The sequence below is a fragment of the Miniopterus schreibersii genome, assembly GCF_964146895.1.
Source record: "Miniopterus schreibersii genome assembly, chromosome: 9".
Lineage (NCBI taxonomy): Eukaryota > Metazoa > Chordata > Mammalia > Chiroptera > Miniopteridae > Miniopterus > Miniopterus schreibersii.
This window is the reverse complement of record NC_138118.1, coordinates 80,059,598-80,076,214: the sequence shown is the minus strand read 5'-3', so window position 1 is coordinate 80,076,214 and position 16,617 is coordinate 80,059,598. Positions and strand designations below refer to the sequence as shown.

General features: G+C 47.3%; 1 protein-coding gene across 4 annotated transcripts in view; it reads left to right on the top strand.

Annotated features, from left to right (window-relative positions):
• Positions 1 to 16,617, top strand: part of ELMO1 (engulfment and cell motility 1) — a 349,884-nt gene that overhangs the window by 143,536 nt on the left and 189,731 nt on the right. For all 4 annotated transcript variants that reach the window (XM_081146832.1, XM_081146833.1, XM_081146834.1 and 1 more), the window contains 6 exons: positions 1,819 to 1,918; positions 6,206 to 6,357; positions 8,417 to 8,495; positions 11,128 to 11,178; positions 13,615 to 13,737; positions 15,083 to 15,214. In XM_081146832.1, coding sequence (XP_081002958.1) covers positions 1,819 to 1,918; positions 6,206 to 6,357; positions 8,417 to 8,495; positions 11,128 to 11,178; positions 13,615 to 13,737; positions 15,083 to 15,214 — 637 coding nt within the window. The remainder of the gene's footprint in view (positions 1 to 1,818; positions 1,919 to 6,205; positions 6,358 to 8,416; positions 8,496 to 11,127; positions 11,179 to 13,614; positions 13,738 to 15,082; positions 15,215 to 16,617) is intronic.

Genomic DNA, 16,617 nt, shown 5'->3' with positions numbered 1-16,617 from the left:
TGTCAGTAGAAAGAGTCATTCTGGAATTTTTATTTAACCTCTCTTGCTACTCTCTTCAATCTATTCTTCCATCTTTCTACATTTTTGCTCTCTCCTAGGTACCTTTGTTTCCTGGTCTGGACTTTCTTTCCTGGGGCGCGGTCCTCTGATGCCACCTAGGGGCACCTGTAAGACTGGGATCGCCTGTCTGGCTCAGAAAAAAAGCCTCTAAAAACCATTTGCTGCTTTTCTGTCTGGCCTGAATGGTTTGGCTTTCCTTACACTTTTATTTTTCTGACTCCAAAGACAGATAATCTTGACACAATGAAGGCAAACACTTGAAAATCATGGGCTCCGTTTACCTTTTAAAACATCGCTTTTGCATAATGATCATAAGCTGACAGTCCAGTGCTGCTGCCACGTGCACCAGTGACTTCCCACCTAGAGCTGGAAGGGGACCCTCTGCTCTGGGAACCACCCACTTAGCCATTTCTGTCCATTGCGTCTCTTCCCCTCTGATTTCTGGCAGCTTTGGATCACGGTCCTTTCCCAGGAGCCACTTCCTCAATCGTAGGTTTCTTTCCAGCATCGAAGCTTCTGGGTGAAGCAGGATTCCCCAGGTCATTGCTGAGGCTAGGCTGAGAGCAGGAGGAAGAAGGGAAATTGTGAAGCTGTTTTAAAAGAAACACGAGCCTGTTTTGTATTCGATTAATTGAAAATCGATGGGAAGAGTCAATCTAAACATTTCATGAGACCTTGTAGTGTAGCAGTTGTGGTACATATGGGTCTACAGATTGAAATCTGAACAAGCAGCTTTATTTTTAAAAAATCAAGTATGTGAATCAGGGCAGTTGTAGACAGTGTAGAAATCCTGATGTGCATAATTCAATGAACTTGGAGAGTTATGTATCTTGAGAGTTTCAAGTTAATGTTTATTTCATTATGATGAAAATTTACAATAGAAGTGAGTTTCTGTAAGAGAGTCAGGTTGTCTGTTAAAGTTGTTTTGAAGGCACCAGAAATCAGGATATAGTCTGATAAGGGGCAAAACTGCCATTTCCCAAACTGCTAGGTCTCTGATTGCATTTCTAATGCACACTTCAGACCCTTCCCGCAGCCCAGCCCTCAAATCACAGCAAACCCAGTGCCAGCCAGCAGCCATCAACTCCACACATACTGTACAAAGATAAACTGACCAGTGCAACATAGAGATGAACACGCTTACTTACATGCATGTTTGTATCCATGAGCTTGTGTGTCTGTGTGTGTGCACTTTCCCGGACACACACACACACACAGGTGCATGGAGACTGCATCCATCCTTTGCAAAGTGCTAGTACTCCTGAGGGGATGGTTTCTCATCTCCCCTGTTGATAGCCACAGGCAGAACTAGAAGCACGTTGCCCTTTCTCGGTCCCCCTGACTTTCACTGGCTGAGAAGCTTTCCTCGAAGCTCCCATTTACCTAATGCTTCCACCCTCCTCACTTCATGCAGTGCCGTACACGCAGGCCTGTGGGGAGCTAGACACGGCCGTCCAGTGCTCTGCTGGGTGACCAGGCTCAGAGGTGCGTGGACTCCCGGTGCAGCACACTCACCAGGGCGAGAGTTACTGTGAGCCGGGGTCAGTCCCACCGAGGCCCAGCTCACCGCTGGGAATCCTGAGAAGCCCACCTGCCTCCTCTCCATGGACACAGGTTTGCACAGCATCTGTGGCCCAGCTGCTGACCCCAGCGATCTTTACGATTCTGCTTGTGTTCAGTTTCCTAAGGCTTTGTCACTTCTGTGCCTCTCACGCTCAGCTCCTGGCCATGACCACTGTGCCTCCCTGTGTTTTCCAGCTTTGGAGACATGCTGTCCTTCACCCTGACGGCCTTCGTTGAGCTGATGGACCATGGGATCGTGTCCTGGGATACATTCTCGGTGGCATTCATCAAGAAGGTAACGCAAACTATGCCTTCCCAGGCTTGAATTCCTCCCTCCCTCCCCCGCTTCCTTCCTGGACATTTTTCTCAGCTTTGAGGGTATCTAGTGGTTGTTTCCTTTAGCTCTTTGTGAAAAGGTGGGTGGGGATTTTGATAGTGTTCTATTTATAGGGGTCAGGGCACCTAAGTTATATGTGGAAATGACATTTTCTCCCCATGGAGGTCTTGTGATTGCCCCTGTTCCAGCACCTGTCTCATTTCTGTGACTTTTTGGTTCATTTGTCTGGCTCTCCCAATAGACCATGAGTCCTAGGAAGGTGGAACCAGAGCTTTCTCCCTGACTTTGTCCTCAGAGCCTGGCACAGACCTTAGTCCATTTCTGTGAATGAATGAAATTCGCTTCAGAAGCATTTTTTAAACCCTAGAACTTGAAGGAGAGGAGTGTGGTGGCCTTGTATTTAAATGTATGTCAAACCCGACTGGGCGTGGCTCAGCGGTTGAGCATCGATCTGGGATTCAGGAGATTGCAGTTCGATTCCCGATCGGGGCATGTGCCCCGGTTGTGGGCTTCATCCCCAGTCAGGGGTGTGCAGGAGGCAGCTGATCAATGATTCATCATTGATGTTTCTCTCTCTCTCTCTCTCTCTCTCTCTCCCTTCCTCTCTCTGAAGTCAATAAAGAAATATTTTTAAAATGCACGTCAAGTAAAATTTCGGTTATGAGTGGAAAGGAATGACAGAGCTGTCTTTCTTTAAATGGTGTGAGTTGGGGTTAGAGGGAATGGCAATCATTTAATTTGTTAACTGCCTAAGAAAATGGTGTCCATTCACTGAAATTAAATGAAAAGTCATCTTAAATCTAAGGATTACTATTTAATAAAAAATTAAATATTTTTCGGAAGGCAGGACATTTAACACACCCCATGTCCTTACTCCCAGCCATTTTATTTCCTTTGGGTCACTCCTTAGATCTTAACCTTAATTGAATTTAAGAAATGGCCATCAGAAAATGACCTCGGAATTGATAGTTCTTGTAAGGTTAACTTTTTATTCGTCAGCTGGGTCAGCGCAGCACTCTGACAACCAGGGATTGTGTGCAGACAACTGTCTTTTGAATGGAGCTTTATCTCGATGAAAATCTGCTGACAGAAGATGCTTATCTCTGAGAACAGCCTTGGCTTCCTATTAATGCCAAATTCATACCACTTTGGAGAAGTGTTTTGTTTTTCCCTTGCCAGCCCATCTCCTCTACTACTTCATCTGCTTATGTGTGGACTTAGATTCCAGTTACAAACTTTGTTTGCAGTAAACAACATAATTTCATAAAAAATTTGAAACTTGGAATTTTGGTGTTTCTTTACGCCAATATATAATGTTGTTGCTTTCTTAAAAGATTTTTTAAATTGATTTTTAGAGAGAGAGGAAGGGAGAAAGAGAAAGAGAAACATCGATTTGAGAGTGAGACATCAATCGGCTGCCCCCTGCACGCCCCCTACCAGGGATTGAGCCCACAACCTGGGCATGTGCCCTGACTGGGGATCGAATCGGCAGCCTTCCATTGCATGAGAGGACTCCCAACCGAGCCACACGGCCAGGGCAATGTTGCTTTTTAAAGATCTGGCTACTTAAGGAGAGGGTCAGAAGACATGGAGAAAAAAGAAATGAAAAAAAACAAAACAAAAAACACCAAAAAACCCCCCAGAACTATTCTGAGTTACCAGTTGGTTCTCGCCAAGGATAACACCAGGGCTTTTTCTTGGCAGGAGAGTTTCACACAAACTGGAACCTGAGCTCTGCAGGAGGGCCCGGTCCACCCACGGTGCTTCCAGTGCCTGGACAGGCACCCAGCCGTGTCAGTTTAGACACCCAGTAATTTTTGCCTCTTAAAAACTTGTGAGATTTATGGACGTCTGCCTGGATGCATTAAAACAGGAGTGGAGCTCCAGGCTCTGCATGGTTCATTTCGGTTTTGATGACATAGAAGAATTTAAGATCTCATTCTAAGTGATTCTCAGAAGGATTTATGTGATTTTAGTGGTTTGTATCATTGATTCATGCACTGTGATGACAATGAGACTGGTTTTCACCCTACTTAATTTTAGTATTTGTCGGAACATCTAAATGGAGGGGCTCTTCTGGATGCCAGGAATAAACATACACACTTAACATACTTCACGGTAAATGCCTTTTTATCCATCTGTCTCTGCTAGACTGTAAGGCCCTTGAGGGTAAGGCTGGGTTCGCTCATCACCCCCTTTCTGGGTCTCAGGACGGCACAACCCTGTGCCGTGGTGCAGAGTGAATGCGTGTGGCCTGAATGAATGAGCAGAGAGGATGGGGGCTGGTGGCGGGGAGGGAGTTGGCCAGTCAGCTCTCAGGTGGGAAGCTCCCCAAGGAGCCTTAAAGACACCTGCAGATTATGACATGGAGACAAGAAAAGGAGAGGGGAAGGAGGAGGGAATGAGAACATTACAAGTATGGGCAGCACAGTCCTTTGGGGACTCTTCTGTTTTTTAGCGAGTGCCCGACACTTGTGCTGGGGTCATGAGGAAGGGTCGGGATGGTGTTGATGGCAGAGTGACACAGGATTTAGGTCTAAGTGGAGTGTTAAACCGTGAGCGCAGCAGGGGAAAGATGGCCTTAGAGAAGGAAGGGCAGACCAAATGGATCAGACTGAGGATTGAGACTCGGGCCCTCCAGGGCCAGTAAACACACTGGAGAAGTTTATTAGCCTTGAAATGGGCTAAAGCAGCCAGATGATTGGCCGGTGGAATTCTTCCGAGAATCTTAAATTTCTCATACTCTTCCTGTAGTTTATATTATAAAATACTAGTGTGTGGAATGTAAAGCTGTAACGTTACTGTGCTTCATGTTATTTCCCGCCCTCTGAGACCCAGCTGTATCTGGGGGAGAGGGGGTGCTGGTGCCGGCACCCTCACCCCCGCCCTTATCAGGGAGTCACCGGGCTGAGACAGTTGATATGGTAACAGCATGTTGCCGTGGCCGCCTCAGCCTCTTACTTGTACAAGGACGGAGGGGGCTGAGGAGTGGTCGATGGGACAGCATAAAGGGAGAAGTCAGTGTCCGCAGAGGGAAGCAGCAAGTGGCCATGTGGCACGGAACCAAATTACTCACCTTTTAAGAAAGCAGTCGTTACGTTAATATAATAACAGCCTTTCTGTGTGAGTTGTCAACAGACAGTAATAACTTTTAATGAGGCCTCTAAAATAAAAGCTTTATGGTCCCCACGTGTTTGGGTTACTGTGCCCATTATTCTAACCCTCACTTTGCTTCTCTCTCACGTTGTGATTTATGTTTGATGCCTCAGTGATTGATTCCTTAGGGAGTAAATTTCAGAGCTTAAACTATTATTTTAACTTTTCGCACTGCTAATTTAAAGGTTTTCCTGTTTGCTGAATTTTGGAGAGATGAGAGGAGTTTATTTTAACCACATAAAATGAAGGAGTGGGGGAAAGCATGTTCCATGGGGGAATCAGTGACGGAGAAGTTGCCAGTTAAATCGTGCCGACAGTGTGATTTGTGTGAGTCCCTTAAGACTATAATGGGATCGTAACAAGGACGTAGAGGCCCCAGGTTCCATGGGTGATGGAGGAGCCTGGGAATGGAAAGAAATGGCTATTAGTCTGTGTTGAAATTACTGTCTCAAAGAAACACAGGAGCCCTTACACTGCATAGTTGGCCCTCCGTACCTGTGGGTTTCACATTCAAGGGTTCAACCAACCATAGATAGAAAATATTCTGAAGGGAAAAATTTCTAGAAAGTTCCAAAAAGCAAAACTTGAGTTTGGCAGGCACCAAGCATTATGCTGAATGCACTTAAATGCAGGGATATGTAGGCACACCCTGCTGTGGCTTATGTGCAAATATACGTTATATCCAAATACTATCCATTTTCTATAAAGGCCCAAAGCATCTGTGGATTTTATCTGAGGGGCCCTGGAACCAATGCCCCACGGATACTGAGGGACGGCTGCATGTGTTGAAATCGTCTGCTCCAGAAAACCAAAACTCAGTAATCCTGGAAAACCCAGGCAGAATAATTCTCTGAAGCTGTCCCCTTTTAAAAGCTGCGTATTATTGAACTGCAGAAATCGGACAGAAATGGTGCTTTGCGGTAACGTTAGAAGAATCTCTGTTGACTCCATGCTTCCCTTGCCATTCTGCTGCCCCTGCAGTGTCTGGCGCTTCTTAACCGAGCTCCCGGTTTACTTGACTTGCTCCCTTCTGCGCTGTTCCGCCCTGCTCACCACGCACAGTCAGTTGTGTCCCGCTTGGGTTTTCAGATAGCAAGTTTCGTGAACAAGTCAGGCATGGACGCCTCGATTCTGCAGCGGTCCTTGGCCATTCTGGAGTCAATGGTGCTCAACAGCCACGACCTCTACCAGAAGGTGGCACAAGAGATCACCATCGGCCAGCTCATCCCACATCTTCAAGGGTAAGTAAGCCAGCCGAGGCCTCTACTGCGGGGAGGGGAGATGCTTCACCCACCATAACCCCCTAGGAAACATTTTGTATTGAGTTGATTAGAATACAGAAAAGGAATCTAGATTTGGTGTTTCATCCACCGTGCACCACGCTCATCACGTCACACGGAAATGGCACAGTTACTTGCCCCTTGGTGAGTTCCATGCCTGTTCTTGGCCCTGTTCTGCCCTCAGAGCCTGGCCCTGAGCAGCCACTAAATTTTGATCAGTGTTGGTAGATATCCATAGAGTTTTACTTTTAACAGGACATAACAGGACAATTTGTTCTCTTAGGTTCTCAACAGAGTCTCTCCTTAGTCATTTAAAACAGTGTTTTCTGTCACACAGCGAGCATATTCAGTCAGCTAAGAATTTTTAAAGGCAGGTTTCCCTCTTGAGGCTTAAGGTTATTGCAGCGACCTTCTTTTGTATGTTATCACATCTGTATTTTTTTCTAGATGCTTTTCTACAAGATGTGGCCCTAGCAGCCTGCTGCCCTTGGGGCTTTCCCCCTTCCCTCTCCCCTCGGGTAACTAGTAAGACTGTCTCTGGTGATACCGGACTGGGAAGGACCCCACTGTACAATGCTGCGTAAATTACAGTGTTTGGGGTTGCAGGTGGCAACAACCACCCTGAGCTTACACAGAACAGAGAATTTAATGAGAGGAGGCTGGATGCTTTTGGAACCCAAGAATAACTTAAGTAGCTAAGCTGTGGGCAGGACACAGGCTGTGGCCTCTGTGGACTCCTCACAACAGGCCTTTTCTCTAGCATTTCTGCTGGCCCGAGTGTGACCAGGTTCCCACTAACTGCCGTCCCTGGTCTCAAGAGGAAACCCAGCTACCCGTTTAGGTGGGGGTGCAGGGTAGAGAGTCAGTAGTTCTCAGTATACCAAAATGTTAGCTGTCATGTTATAATACAAACCACCAAAATGCGTTTGATGTTTTTCTCATTTGGAGGGAGGATGGTCACACCAACTATAGATTGCGGCCTTGGGGAAAATGAACACAGGCTCTAAAATGACGATTTGCGTGAAACCTCTCTAGAAATAATAGCGGTTTCACAGTTCCCTGATTGTGAAATGTATTCTCTTTATGACCTGTGTCTTTCCTGACCCTCGAGGGCATTCCTGTGCACTCACGTGCACTTTGCCAGAATGGAGAGTTTCTTGTTTGCCGAGTGCTGTGCTAAGGATTTTATGTGCATAACCTCATTTTATTCTAAAAACAACCTCTCGAAATAAGTGTGTTCCTACCCAGTGTTTAAGGTGAGGAAACCGTGTCTTAGGGACACCCCACAAACTTGTCCTAGGCCACTCAGACTAGCCTGGGGTGCACTGGGTGCTGCCTCTCCCCAAATCGTCTGGCTTGTAGCTCCTGGCTGCGCTTTGTCATGCCTGGGTCCTCCTTACCTGTTTACTCTTCACCGCGTGGCTTCCCTTAGATCTTTCCTCCATTTGGAATTTCTGATTTCATTCAGTGAAAAGCAAATTTGTGAACATAAAAACCTGATTTTGTCATTAAGAAATTTTCATTTTGGAAATAGATGTTTAGAATGTGTAATATCATTGCCATGGAGACAAAGCAGTTTCCTTCATGATAAGCCCAGGACTTGGGGACAGCCAAGCGTACTCCCATATGCTCCATGCATCAGAGCGAGCAGACAGAACATTACACCCACTCACGCGCGCGCGCGCGCACACACACACACACACACACATTCTGTCCACTGAGTTTGTGCTATGAATCCTAGCAGAGGAGAAGGGAGAGAGCCAGCTGGCCACCTGTCCTTTCTGGGTGATCTCCACCCAGCAGTGTGTTGTCTGATTGTCTGACTAGCTGTAGTAATTTCCCCCACCCCCCCACCATATTCCAGCCTGGTGATGGTTGAAATGTATTCTCAGTATCAACTGTGTTTTCTAGGTCCTGCCTTTTTCTCTCTCTCCTTTGGGGGGAGGTGATCATGAACTTGATCGTGGTCTGACTCAGGGACAGCTTCTCCTGACTGCCTCTATTGTTCTGCATCTCACAGGACAGATCAGGAAATCCAAACTTACACCATCGCAGTGATCAACGCCCTCTTCCTGAAGGCCCCCGATGAGAGGAGGCAGGTGAGCTGCATCACTTTTGTGTGAAGACCATGCCCAAGAATGGCAACTGTTGGTGCAGAGAGAGCCCCCTCCTGCCCATGCCAGGGACTTTCTGGGCCTCCCAGCTCTGGGGATTGACTGGCCAGCCTGGGGTCATTCCCAGGCCCAGGGGGGAAGCAGGTGGAGATGGGCAAGCCTTTGTCCGAGGGAAGACGCTAGGAACGGTCTAGCAGTAGAGCCCTCTCATCAAACAAAACCAATTTAGAAGCCCCAAAACATAAATCTGTGGCAACTCTGCAGCTCAGGTGGAAGCAGAGGTAGAAGCCCTGTGATCTTGTCATTTCCTTGAATGCTCACTGGGACAAGGAAGGTGTTGTCCCCACTATTCTGGTGAGGAAACTGAAGCCCTGAGAGGTGTCAGCTTTGCCCCAGGGTGTGCAGGGTGGAAAGGTTGGAGGACTGGAGGCAGAACATACAGGTAGCTACCACCAGTCGAAATAACCATTCACGCATCCAAGGGGCTCTCTGCTCGATGATATTTCTACTGTATGTGTGTGGGTGTGGCGGGGAGGGCCCAGCGATTCATTCCCCCTCCTCTGTGAACCTGTCCATATGAAACCTACCCTCTGAGACTCTCCTTGTCTGTAGATCTTTGTATTTTCTTCAACTAAGGAAAGAATCGTTATAGAGGGAGGTGTGGAGGAAGTTGAAATTTTTGTCTTGAAATTTAGCTCACACCTGACAATCCATTCATGTTTTTCACAGCTATATAACACACTGTGTTACCTCGGTCACAATTCACTCCATGTAAACGCTGGGTGGAAACATGAGACCTTTCAGTGGTTAGAAGGTGCTCTTGGGAACTCGAGGACAGTTACCAAACATTTGTTTTAGGTGAACTGAGAAAGCTAGCATGCTGATGACCACTGTGTCAAGAATTTTATTGTTTTCATTTTATTTTTTTCACTGTCAAGGTTTTTAAACCTCAGTGATTAAATATAAGGGTTTCTGGTTTGTTTTCCATTTAGGATTGTTTGCTCATTGGGAAGGAGGCTACATTTGCACAGTGAGGGGAATGACTGCAGAGTTTCCTGTGCATTTGGTTGGGTGCTGGCTGGACCCAGGAGGAGCCTGCCCGCACTCTGGGCTGGATTTTTAATGGGGTGGTTTTGCAGATCATTGGTGGGGCTGCTGCTTTATAATTATATCTAAATGCCGAGCTCATGATAATACCTTGCAGCCCAGCTAATCACTGAGCAGCTCTCACATACTCAGAGGCCTTGATGTGGTCATTGGGCCTTTTGGTTTTCATCTGGTCTAAGAAGAAAAAAAAATAGACCTTTCTATTTTAATCAGGAAGAAAGCGCCATTTTCTGCGCACGAGGAAGGGCAGGTTCCCCTGGATTGCCGTTCACCCCTTTCTGAGTGTGTCCTTGTTTTCTTGTTCTCAAGACGTTGGGAGAGAACCTAGTATTAGGATGTGACTTTAATGCCATCCAGCCTTTGGAAACCCTCACAGTATATATATCATTCTTGTCAGCACAGTGGGTCAGCAGGGGGCGCTAGCAAAGCTTAACCTCTAACAGAGTGCTCTGAATTTCCACCCTCTTCTCTCCCGCTTGCTCTCCTTTCTGTGGTGGCACTGGCGCTGTTAGGTTGGTGTAGACAGCAGTGTTGACATCCTTGATTGTCCTCTGACTGTAAGTCCTCACGTTCTCTTCGTTGTCGGCACTAAGCGAGCCCCGAGCCTTCTTTCTGCTCCTGCCCACCCTGCCTGTGCCCCCTCGTCCTTCCTCCCCATCATAGTTGAGTTTCTTCTCTACTCAGTTACTCAGTAAGAGTAGCAACACTAAAAATGCACCCCCCCAAAAAAAACCCACATTCCAGTGTCTTCCTGAATATGAGCAGTATTTTTATTTTTGAATGTTTGCAACAAGATTTCATCCAACTGTATAATTTCCCCTTCGTAGCCATTTGTCAATATTTAGAAAGGGCATCTGGGAATCATTTCATTTCATAAATGCCATCCAGCAGTCCTGTGTGCCAGTCGGGCAGCCAAAGCCCCAAGCAGGACTTGCAGAGCAGGAGTGGCTGTGCTGCGCGTGAGCTCTGCAGCTCGGCATTTGCCCAGATGTTCGTCCTTTGCTGGAACCCCAGCCACTCGGTTCACTCACATAGACTACTTCCGAGTCCTGGGGCGTGTACTCGTTGCTCTTTGGTTTTGCACAGATTGAGATGAAATTGAAAAGACTTAGATCTTTAAAGTGATGCCCCTCCACTGTTGATTCTCACGGTGCAGGCACATGCTGCCTCGTCCAAGTGCTCTGCGCGTAAATAGTCCAATAGGCGTGATGAGCCTTTCCAGTGGGGACCATTGCTTTCATTTTCAGGGCTTGGATACTTTGTATCCATCATTCAAAAAGACTGCAAGTGCCAGAATTTCTTTCTTTGCCTTTGGACATGACTTTGTTTTCTAAATAGAACATTCAAAAAATAATCTGAATACCACTGCCTCTCGGAGCCCATTCTTTCACGAGAAATACTGCTGGTATCCAGTTGGGAAGCACCCCCCAGGATCAAGTTATTCTGGACGGGGTTGAAAAGGATCTTTCTAACCTCAGCTTTGGTGGGGGGGCATGTTTTCCTTCCACAGGAGATGGCGAACATTCTGGCTCAGAAGCAGCTGCGCTCCATCATCCTAACGGTGAGTCCTCGTGGGCGGTGTCCAGGTCCACTTGGCTAGGGAGGAGGGCTGGCGTGTTTGTGTATCTCCTGGTCTGGCTCGAGTCTGCGGTTTGTCCTGTGACTCGCTTCTGCAGTGGAGCAGTAGGAACTAGGACGCAAGGGACAATGCGATTTTGGAAGTGGAATAAACAAAGCTTTCCCACAGGAATGCCTCCCCAACTGGAGGGCGGGGTCTCTGTAACGCTCTAGAGAGGAAGGCCTCTGGCAGGAGGGGCTGGGAGCCTCTCTGTGGGGCAGAGTTTTTTTATAACCTCCAGGGCTTTAGCTTTGCCGAAACTTAGCTTTAAGGAAATTGGGGGCTCTGTGATTTCAAAACTCCATGAGTTTGAGCTTATGCTGTGTTTAACGAGGGAGCTAGCCGGGAACATATCAGACCCTGGGAGATGTCCTGAAATTTTATCATCATTTTCCTGGGCTCCTTTGCCAGAGAAAGGCAGGAAAGACACACAGGGAAGCTACTCAATGCAAACATGACCAGAAACCTCAGTGGGAAAGTGGGCCTATGTGTTAGGGTGTGAGTGTGTGAAAATAAATCAAACAGCAAGATTTCCCCGGGCCTTATTTGCTACTGGACTTTCAACTAAAGTTCGAAAGAAGGGCGTGTGAGTGATTCCAAAGAGGAGTTCTGTTAGCTTGTGAGTGTGGATACACACACACACTCACACATACATGCACACAGACACGCACAAACATGCACTCACACACGCACACTCAGGCACATAGATGCACACGCACATACACACTCGCACACAGACACGCACGCGCACACACATGCACACACGTGCTTTGTCTTTTATTTTCAGTTACAGTTTATATTCACTGTTTCCTTGTATTAGTCTCAGGTGTACAGCGTAGAGGTTAGACGGTCACATACTTTACAAAGTGATCCCCCCGATATTTCCAGTGCCCACCTGGCACCCTACACGGTTATTACAGCATTACTGACGGTATCCCCTGTGCTGTACTTACATCCCCATGACTGTTCTGTAACTGCCAAGCTGTACTTCTTAATCCCTTCACCTTTTTCACCCGGCCCCCCAATGCCCCTCCCCTCTGGCAACCATCAGTCTGCTCTCTGTATCTATGAGCCTGTTTCTGTTTTGTTTGTTAGTTTATTTAGTTTTTAGGTTCCACACGTAAGTGAAATCATATGGTATTTGTCTTTGTCTGACTTATTTCACTCAGCACAATACCCTCTAGGCCCATCCACGCTGTCACAAATGGTAAGATTAGGCCACCTTATAATTATACCATATACAGAATAATATAAAAATGGATTAAAGACTTAAACGTCAACACCCATAAACTTTGGGTACTGAGTGTATAGGATGAATGAACATTCTGTTCCGGAGATGAAAGGATATGGGGCTTCATTCCACCCTCCCAGCCCGTCACCTTGCTCCCACCCCTCACCCTCCCTAAGCTTGGGCCCGGGACTCCCCCTGGTCCTCTCTCTTCTCTCCCACCTCCTTCAATGGGCTGTTGGGACACGTGCTCACAGCCAGGGTGGGGTTCAGGTTGGGCGCTCCTAGGGAAAGTCCTTCCAGACAGCAGGACGTGGTTGGTCTAGCATATTCAAAATAACGGACTTGAATGGTTGTTTCCCCACTTTGACCTGTCGTGTTGAAGGCACAGCCGTGGACTCTGCCAGAGAGGATGTCTGTTAGTCCGAAGTGTTGAGTCCCATTTCAGACCCAGTGCTGGGGGGAGAGGGAGGAGAGGCCCACCCATCTTGTCTCCTGCCGTTGCTTTTATGTGTGTTCCCTTTTGTTCTGTTTCTAAGAGGAGTGTCATTTTACTTCTCATTTAGTCCTTAATAGGAGAGTGAAGTAATGCGCATGAATTCTCTCACTGCACTGGGGTGGTGGTGGGTGGTCTCCTTAGTGAATTAACCACACATCTCATAGGGACTTCACTTGTGTGTGTTGCTTCTGAAATGTTTCCTCATTTAGCAGTGGGATCACCTGTCAGAGACAGCTGTAGGGAGAGATGGTGGCAAACATCTTCCCCGTCTATCCCTACATGTGTGCGAGGCAATCCACAGTTCCCTTCAAGATCCACTCATTTCAGGCACGCCTTCCTTGGTTTATAGTGCCAGAGTCCCCCGTGCATTTCAAGTGCCCCCATCTCTTCCCCCTGCACACAGGAGGACTTTTCCTGGTTTCTGGCCTAAAGATCTAGGAGCCTTATTGGGCCCTGGACTGTAAAGGCAAGCTCCAAGGTCACCTGTGTCTCACCTTTCTTCTGAATCATAATCCCCACCTACATCCCCCAGGCCTCCAAGTGAAGACTGAGGTACTGCTTGGCATCACGATGGGGGTTAGCTTGTGTTGTTTGCCTTTTCTTTCTTCCATTTTTTTAAATTTAAATTTAAATTTGTGAACCACCTCCCCAGCACGTCATCCGAGCTCAGCGGGCCATCAACAATGAAATGGCACATCAGCTGTACGTGCTCCAGGTGCTGACCTTCAACCTGCTGGAGGACAGAATGATGACCAAGATGGACCCCCAGGACCAGGTGAGCGCTCGCTGCACAGCAGGACGGGCACGGCGAGAATGCGTCACCCAGGCTCTCCTCTCGGGCTGCTCCGAAACCAGACTTCACATGACCATAGGATTGATCTGTGCAATCTCAGAACTGGGGGAATGGATTTAAACTGTAGGTGAACCTAGGATCAGAAAATAGATTGCATCATTTCCTTACACATCAAACTCCTGCATATGCTTTCTTTATTGGATAAGAAAGCTTGACATCACATAGCCGTGGCCCTTGCCCTTGTCCCCTTTGCCCTCAATGGTAATGGCTTTGGTCAAGTTCCCAGACAACAGGGCCACGTGGCAGCTCTGTGTGATGTGATTCTGCAGGTTGAGGATATGATTTCCACTCTCCAGCAGTCAGTCCGGAGGTGATGGGCCCAGGTCACACCTGGTTTCTGGGCTTGTATTGGTGGTAGTTGGCTACTTGCTGTAGTTCTCTCTAGGGCTCTCGCTGTGCACAGAAGGTTACGTCTCCATCCAGAAGGCTCTGGGGAACTTCAGTGAGTGAGGCAGCTGGAAGCCCTGCCCCTGCACATTTTCAGCTTAAACAGCGCTGCAGCTTTGGAATGGAAAACACTCCTCGCTGGCACGTGAGGGCCTGATGGATCGCAGATGTGCCCGGCACAAGTGAAGTGTGTGACCGCCGCTGCGCTTCCTCCATGGCGCAAGGCCATGTGATTGGGAGTGATGGAGAGGCTTGGAGAGGCCCCTGGCCAGGCTGAGTGCTGTCATCTCAAAGAGATGAGACCATCACTTACCTCTTCTAGTGAAGGGAGGCAATGCCTCTGAATGGGAACAGCCCTGCCTGTTTATAAACCAGTCCTTTTATTTATTTAAAGTATCTTTTTTTATTATGGTAAAATCTACATAAAACCTACCACTTTAACCATTTTTCAGGCTTGTTTCTGCGAAGGCTCTTCTCAGTAGTTAGGGGTCCCTCATCATCTGAATACTGTTCATGAACATTGCCTGCCTCTTCTCTGTGTTTCTAACAGTGAGTTACCCCCAAGTTCTCGAGCTTGGCTTTCTCCGGTCCCAAGCCTCCCATCACAGTGGGGCTCCTTTAAGAACTCCAGACAGTTGATACAAGTATTCCAAATGGCTTGGCCAGGATGACTGTAGAACAATCCAGGGCTGACCAGCAGAGCGAGCGGCAGGGCGAGAAGGAGTGTGCAGAGCCCAGCATACACACTGGACGTCTTCTATCTGTTTTTTTTCTTTTCTCCTGAATGCAGTGATTCATGTCAGCCCCCATGGGAACGGGGTGTACGTAATGCTGCACACTGAACACAGCTCTCCTCTCCTTTCCTCCCTCACGCCCGCAGGCTCAGAGGGACATCATATTTGAGCTTCGAAGAATTGCTTTCGATGCGGAGTCTGAACCCAACGCCAGCAGCGGCAGCATGGAGAAGCGCAAGTCCATGTACACCCGGGATTATAAGAAGCTTGGCTTCATTGTAAGTATGCCGAGCCCACTCAGGGCCCTCCTTCCTCCCAGCGCCCGGGGGCTGACCTCGGCCGCCTGCGTAGCTGATGTCCCTCCTCCGAGCGTGTGGTCCGCTTGCGCCTCGAAGAACTGTTTCACATTTTCCAGATGTTTAGCTGGTTTAAGCGGGATCACATGAAAATCCCTTCTGGCTGCAGCCAAGTGGAATAACTTGCACAAGTGTGACTAATACCGCGTTTGTTTACTCAGCCCCGATTGAGTGTAACCAAGAGTAGTGAGCCTGGAGGCATCCAGATTTCATTCAATCTCCACGAGATGCTTAGGGTCCTATTTTGAATGAAGTGGGTGCTGGCAAGAGGGGGTGAAAATGATCACTGGGTTAGAGGTTGGATTACTTACATCTATTTCATATCAACATCGAATTGAGAGTGTCCTGGAATTCAAGCACAAGGAAATGTATGCAAACAGACAATTTCCTAAAAGTTTTGTCTGGCTGAAAACACTAATAGGATGTCTCCAAGGTTTTCTCTTTTTCAATTTGCAACTCAGAAGAACACAGCTTGTCCCGAGTATGAATCTGTTTCATTCTTACCTTTCCTACCGTCACCTTTCTGTGTGACCTTGAGCTGATTAAGCTCAAATTCTGCAGATGTGAAGTTGGGTTTCCCTTTCAACCTCCATTGTAAATGACAAAAAATGAGCTTTGGGCTTTAGTGATCATCAATCACCAGGCATTATTTTATAATTGCGAGTACTGTTTCCTTGAACACACACACGCAGATACTGATGTTTGTACACATCGATAGCATGCTGTGTGTGTTGTTTGGGAAACCTTGTCTTTTGTGGGAACTGTCTCTGCTTCTCACACGGGTTCAGATGAACTGGTTCTCATTACTGAGGGGTTTTTCATTAGTTGGATGTACTTCAGTTTATTGAGCCAAGCCCCTTTCCTGAGCATTTCAATGCTTTGAAATTGCCATCAAGTCTATAACGAACATCATTGCTGCCCATTTCTGCATGTCCATGACCCTGATATCTGGATAAATTTGCGGCACTGTCGTTTCTACGGTACGTACTTATAAGGCTTTCAATATTACCAGAGTGCTCTTGAGTATTTTCCATTTTAACCAGCAGTGGGTTAGAGCGATTATGTTTTTGAATCTTTCCAATAATGTTAAACTTAAAAAAACTCAAACAGTCTGAGCTCTTGTTTTTGGTGGCAGTCTTAGCAGTAAGAATACTTGCCAAATGTCGCGTTCACCTTTGCAATGTGCTTTGCGGACCTATTCTGATATCATTTTTATTCCACCACATCCTGTATTTTACCTGTGACCTCCCACTTGATCTTTTAGTTGACTCTGTTGTTGTTTTTAAATTTTAGCAACCAGTTTTATGACTGGTGGGCCAGGTGAG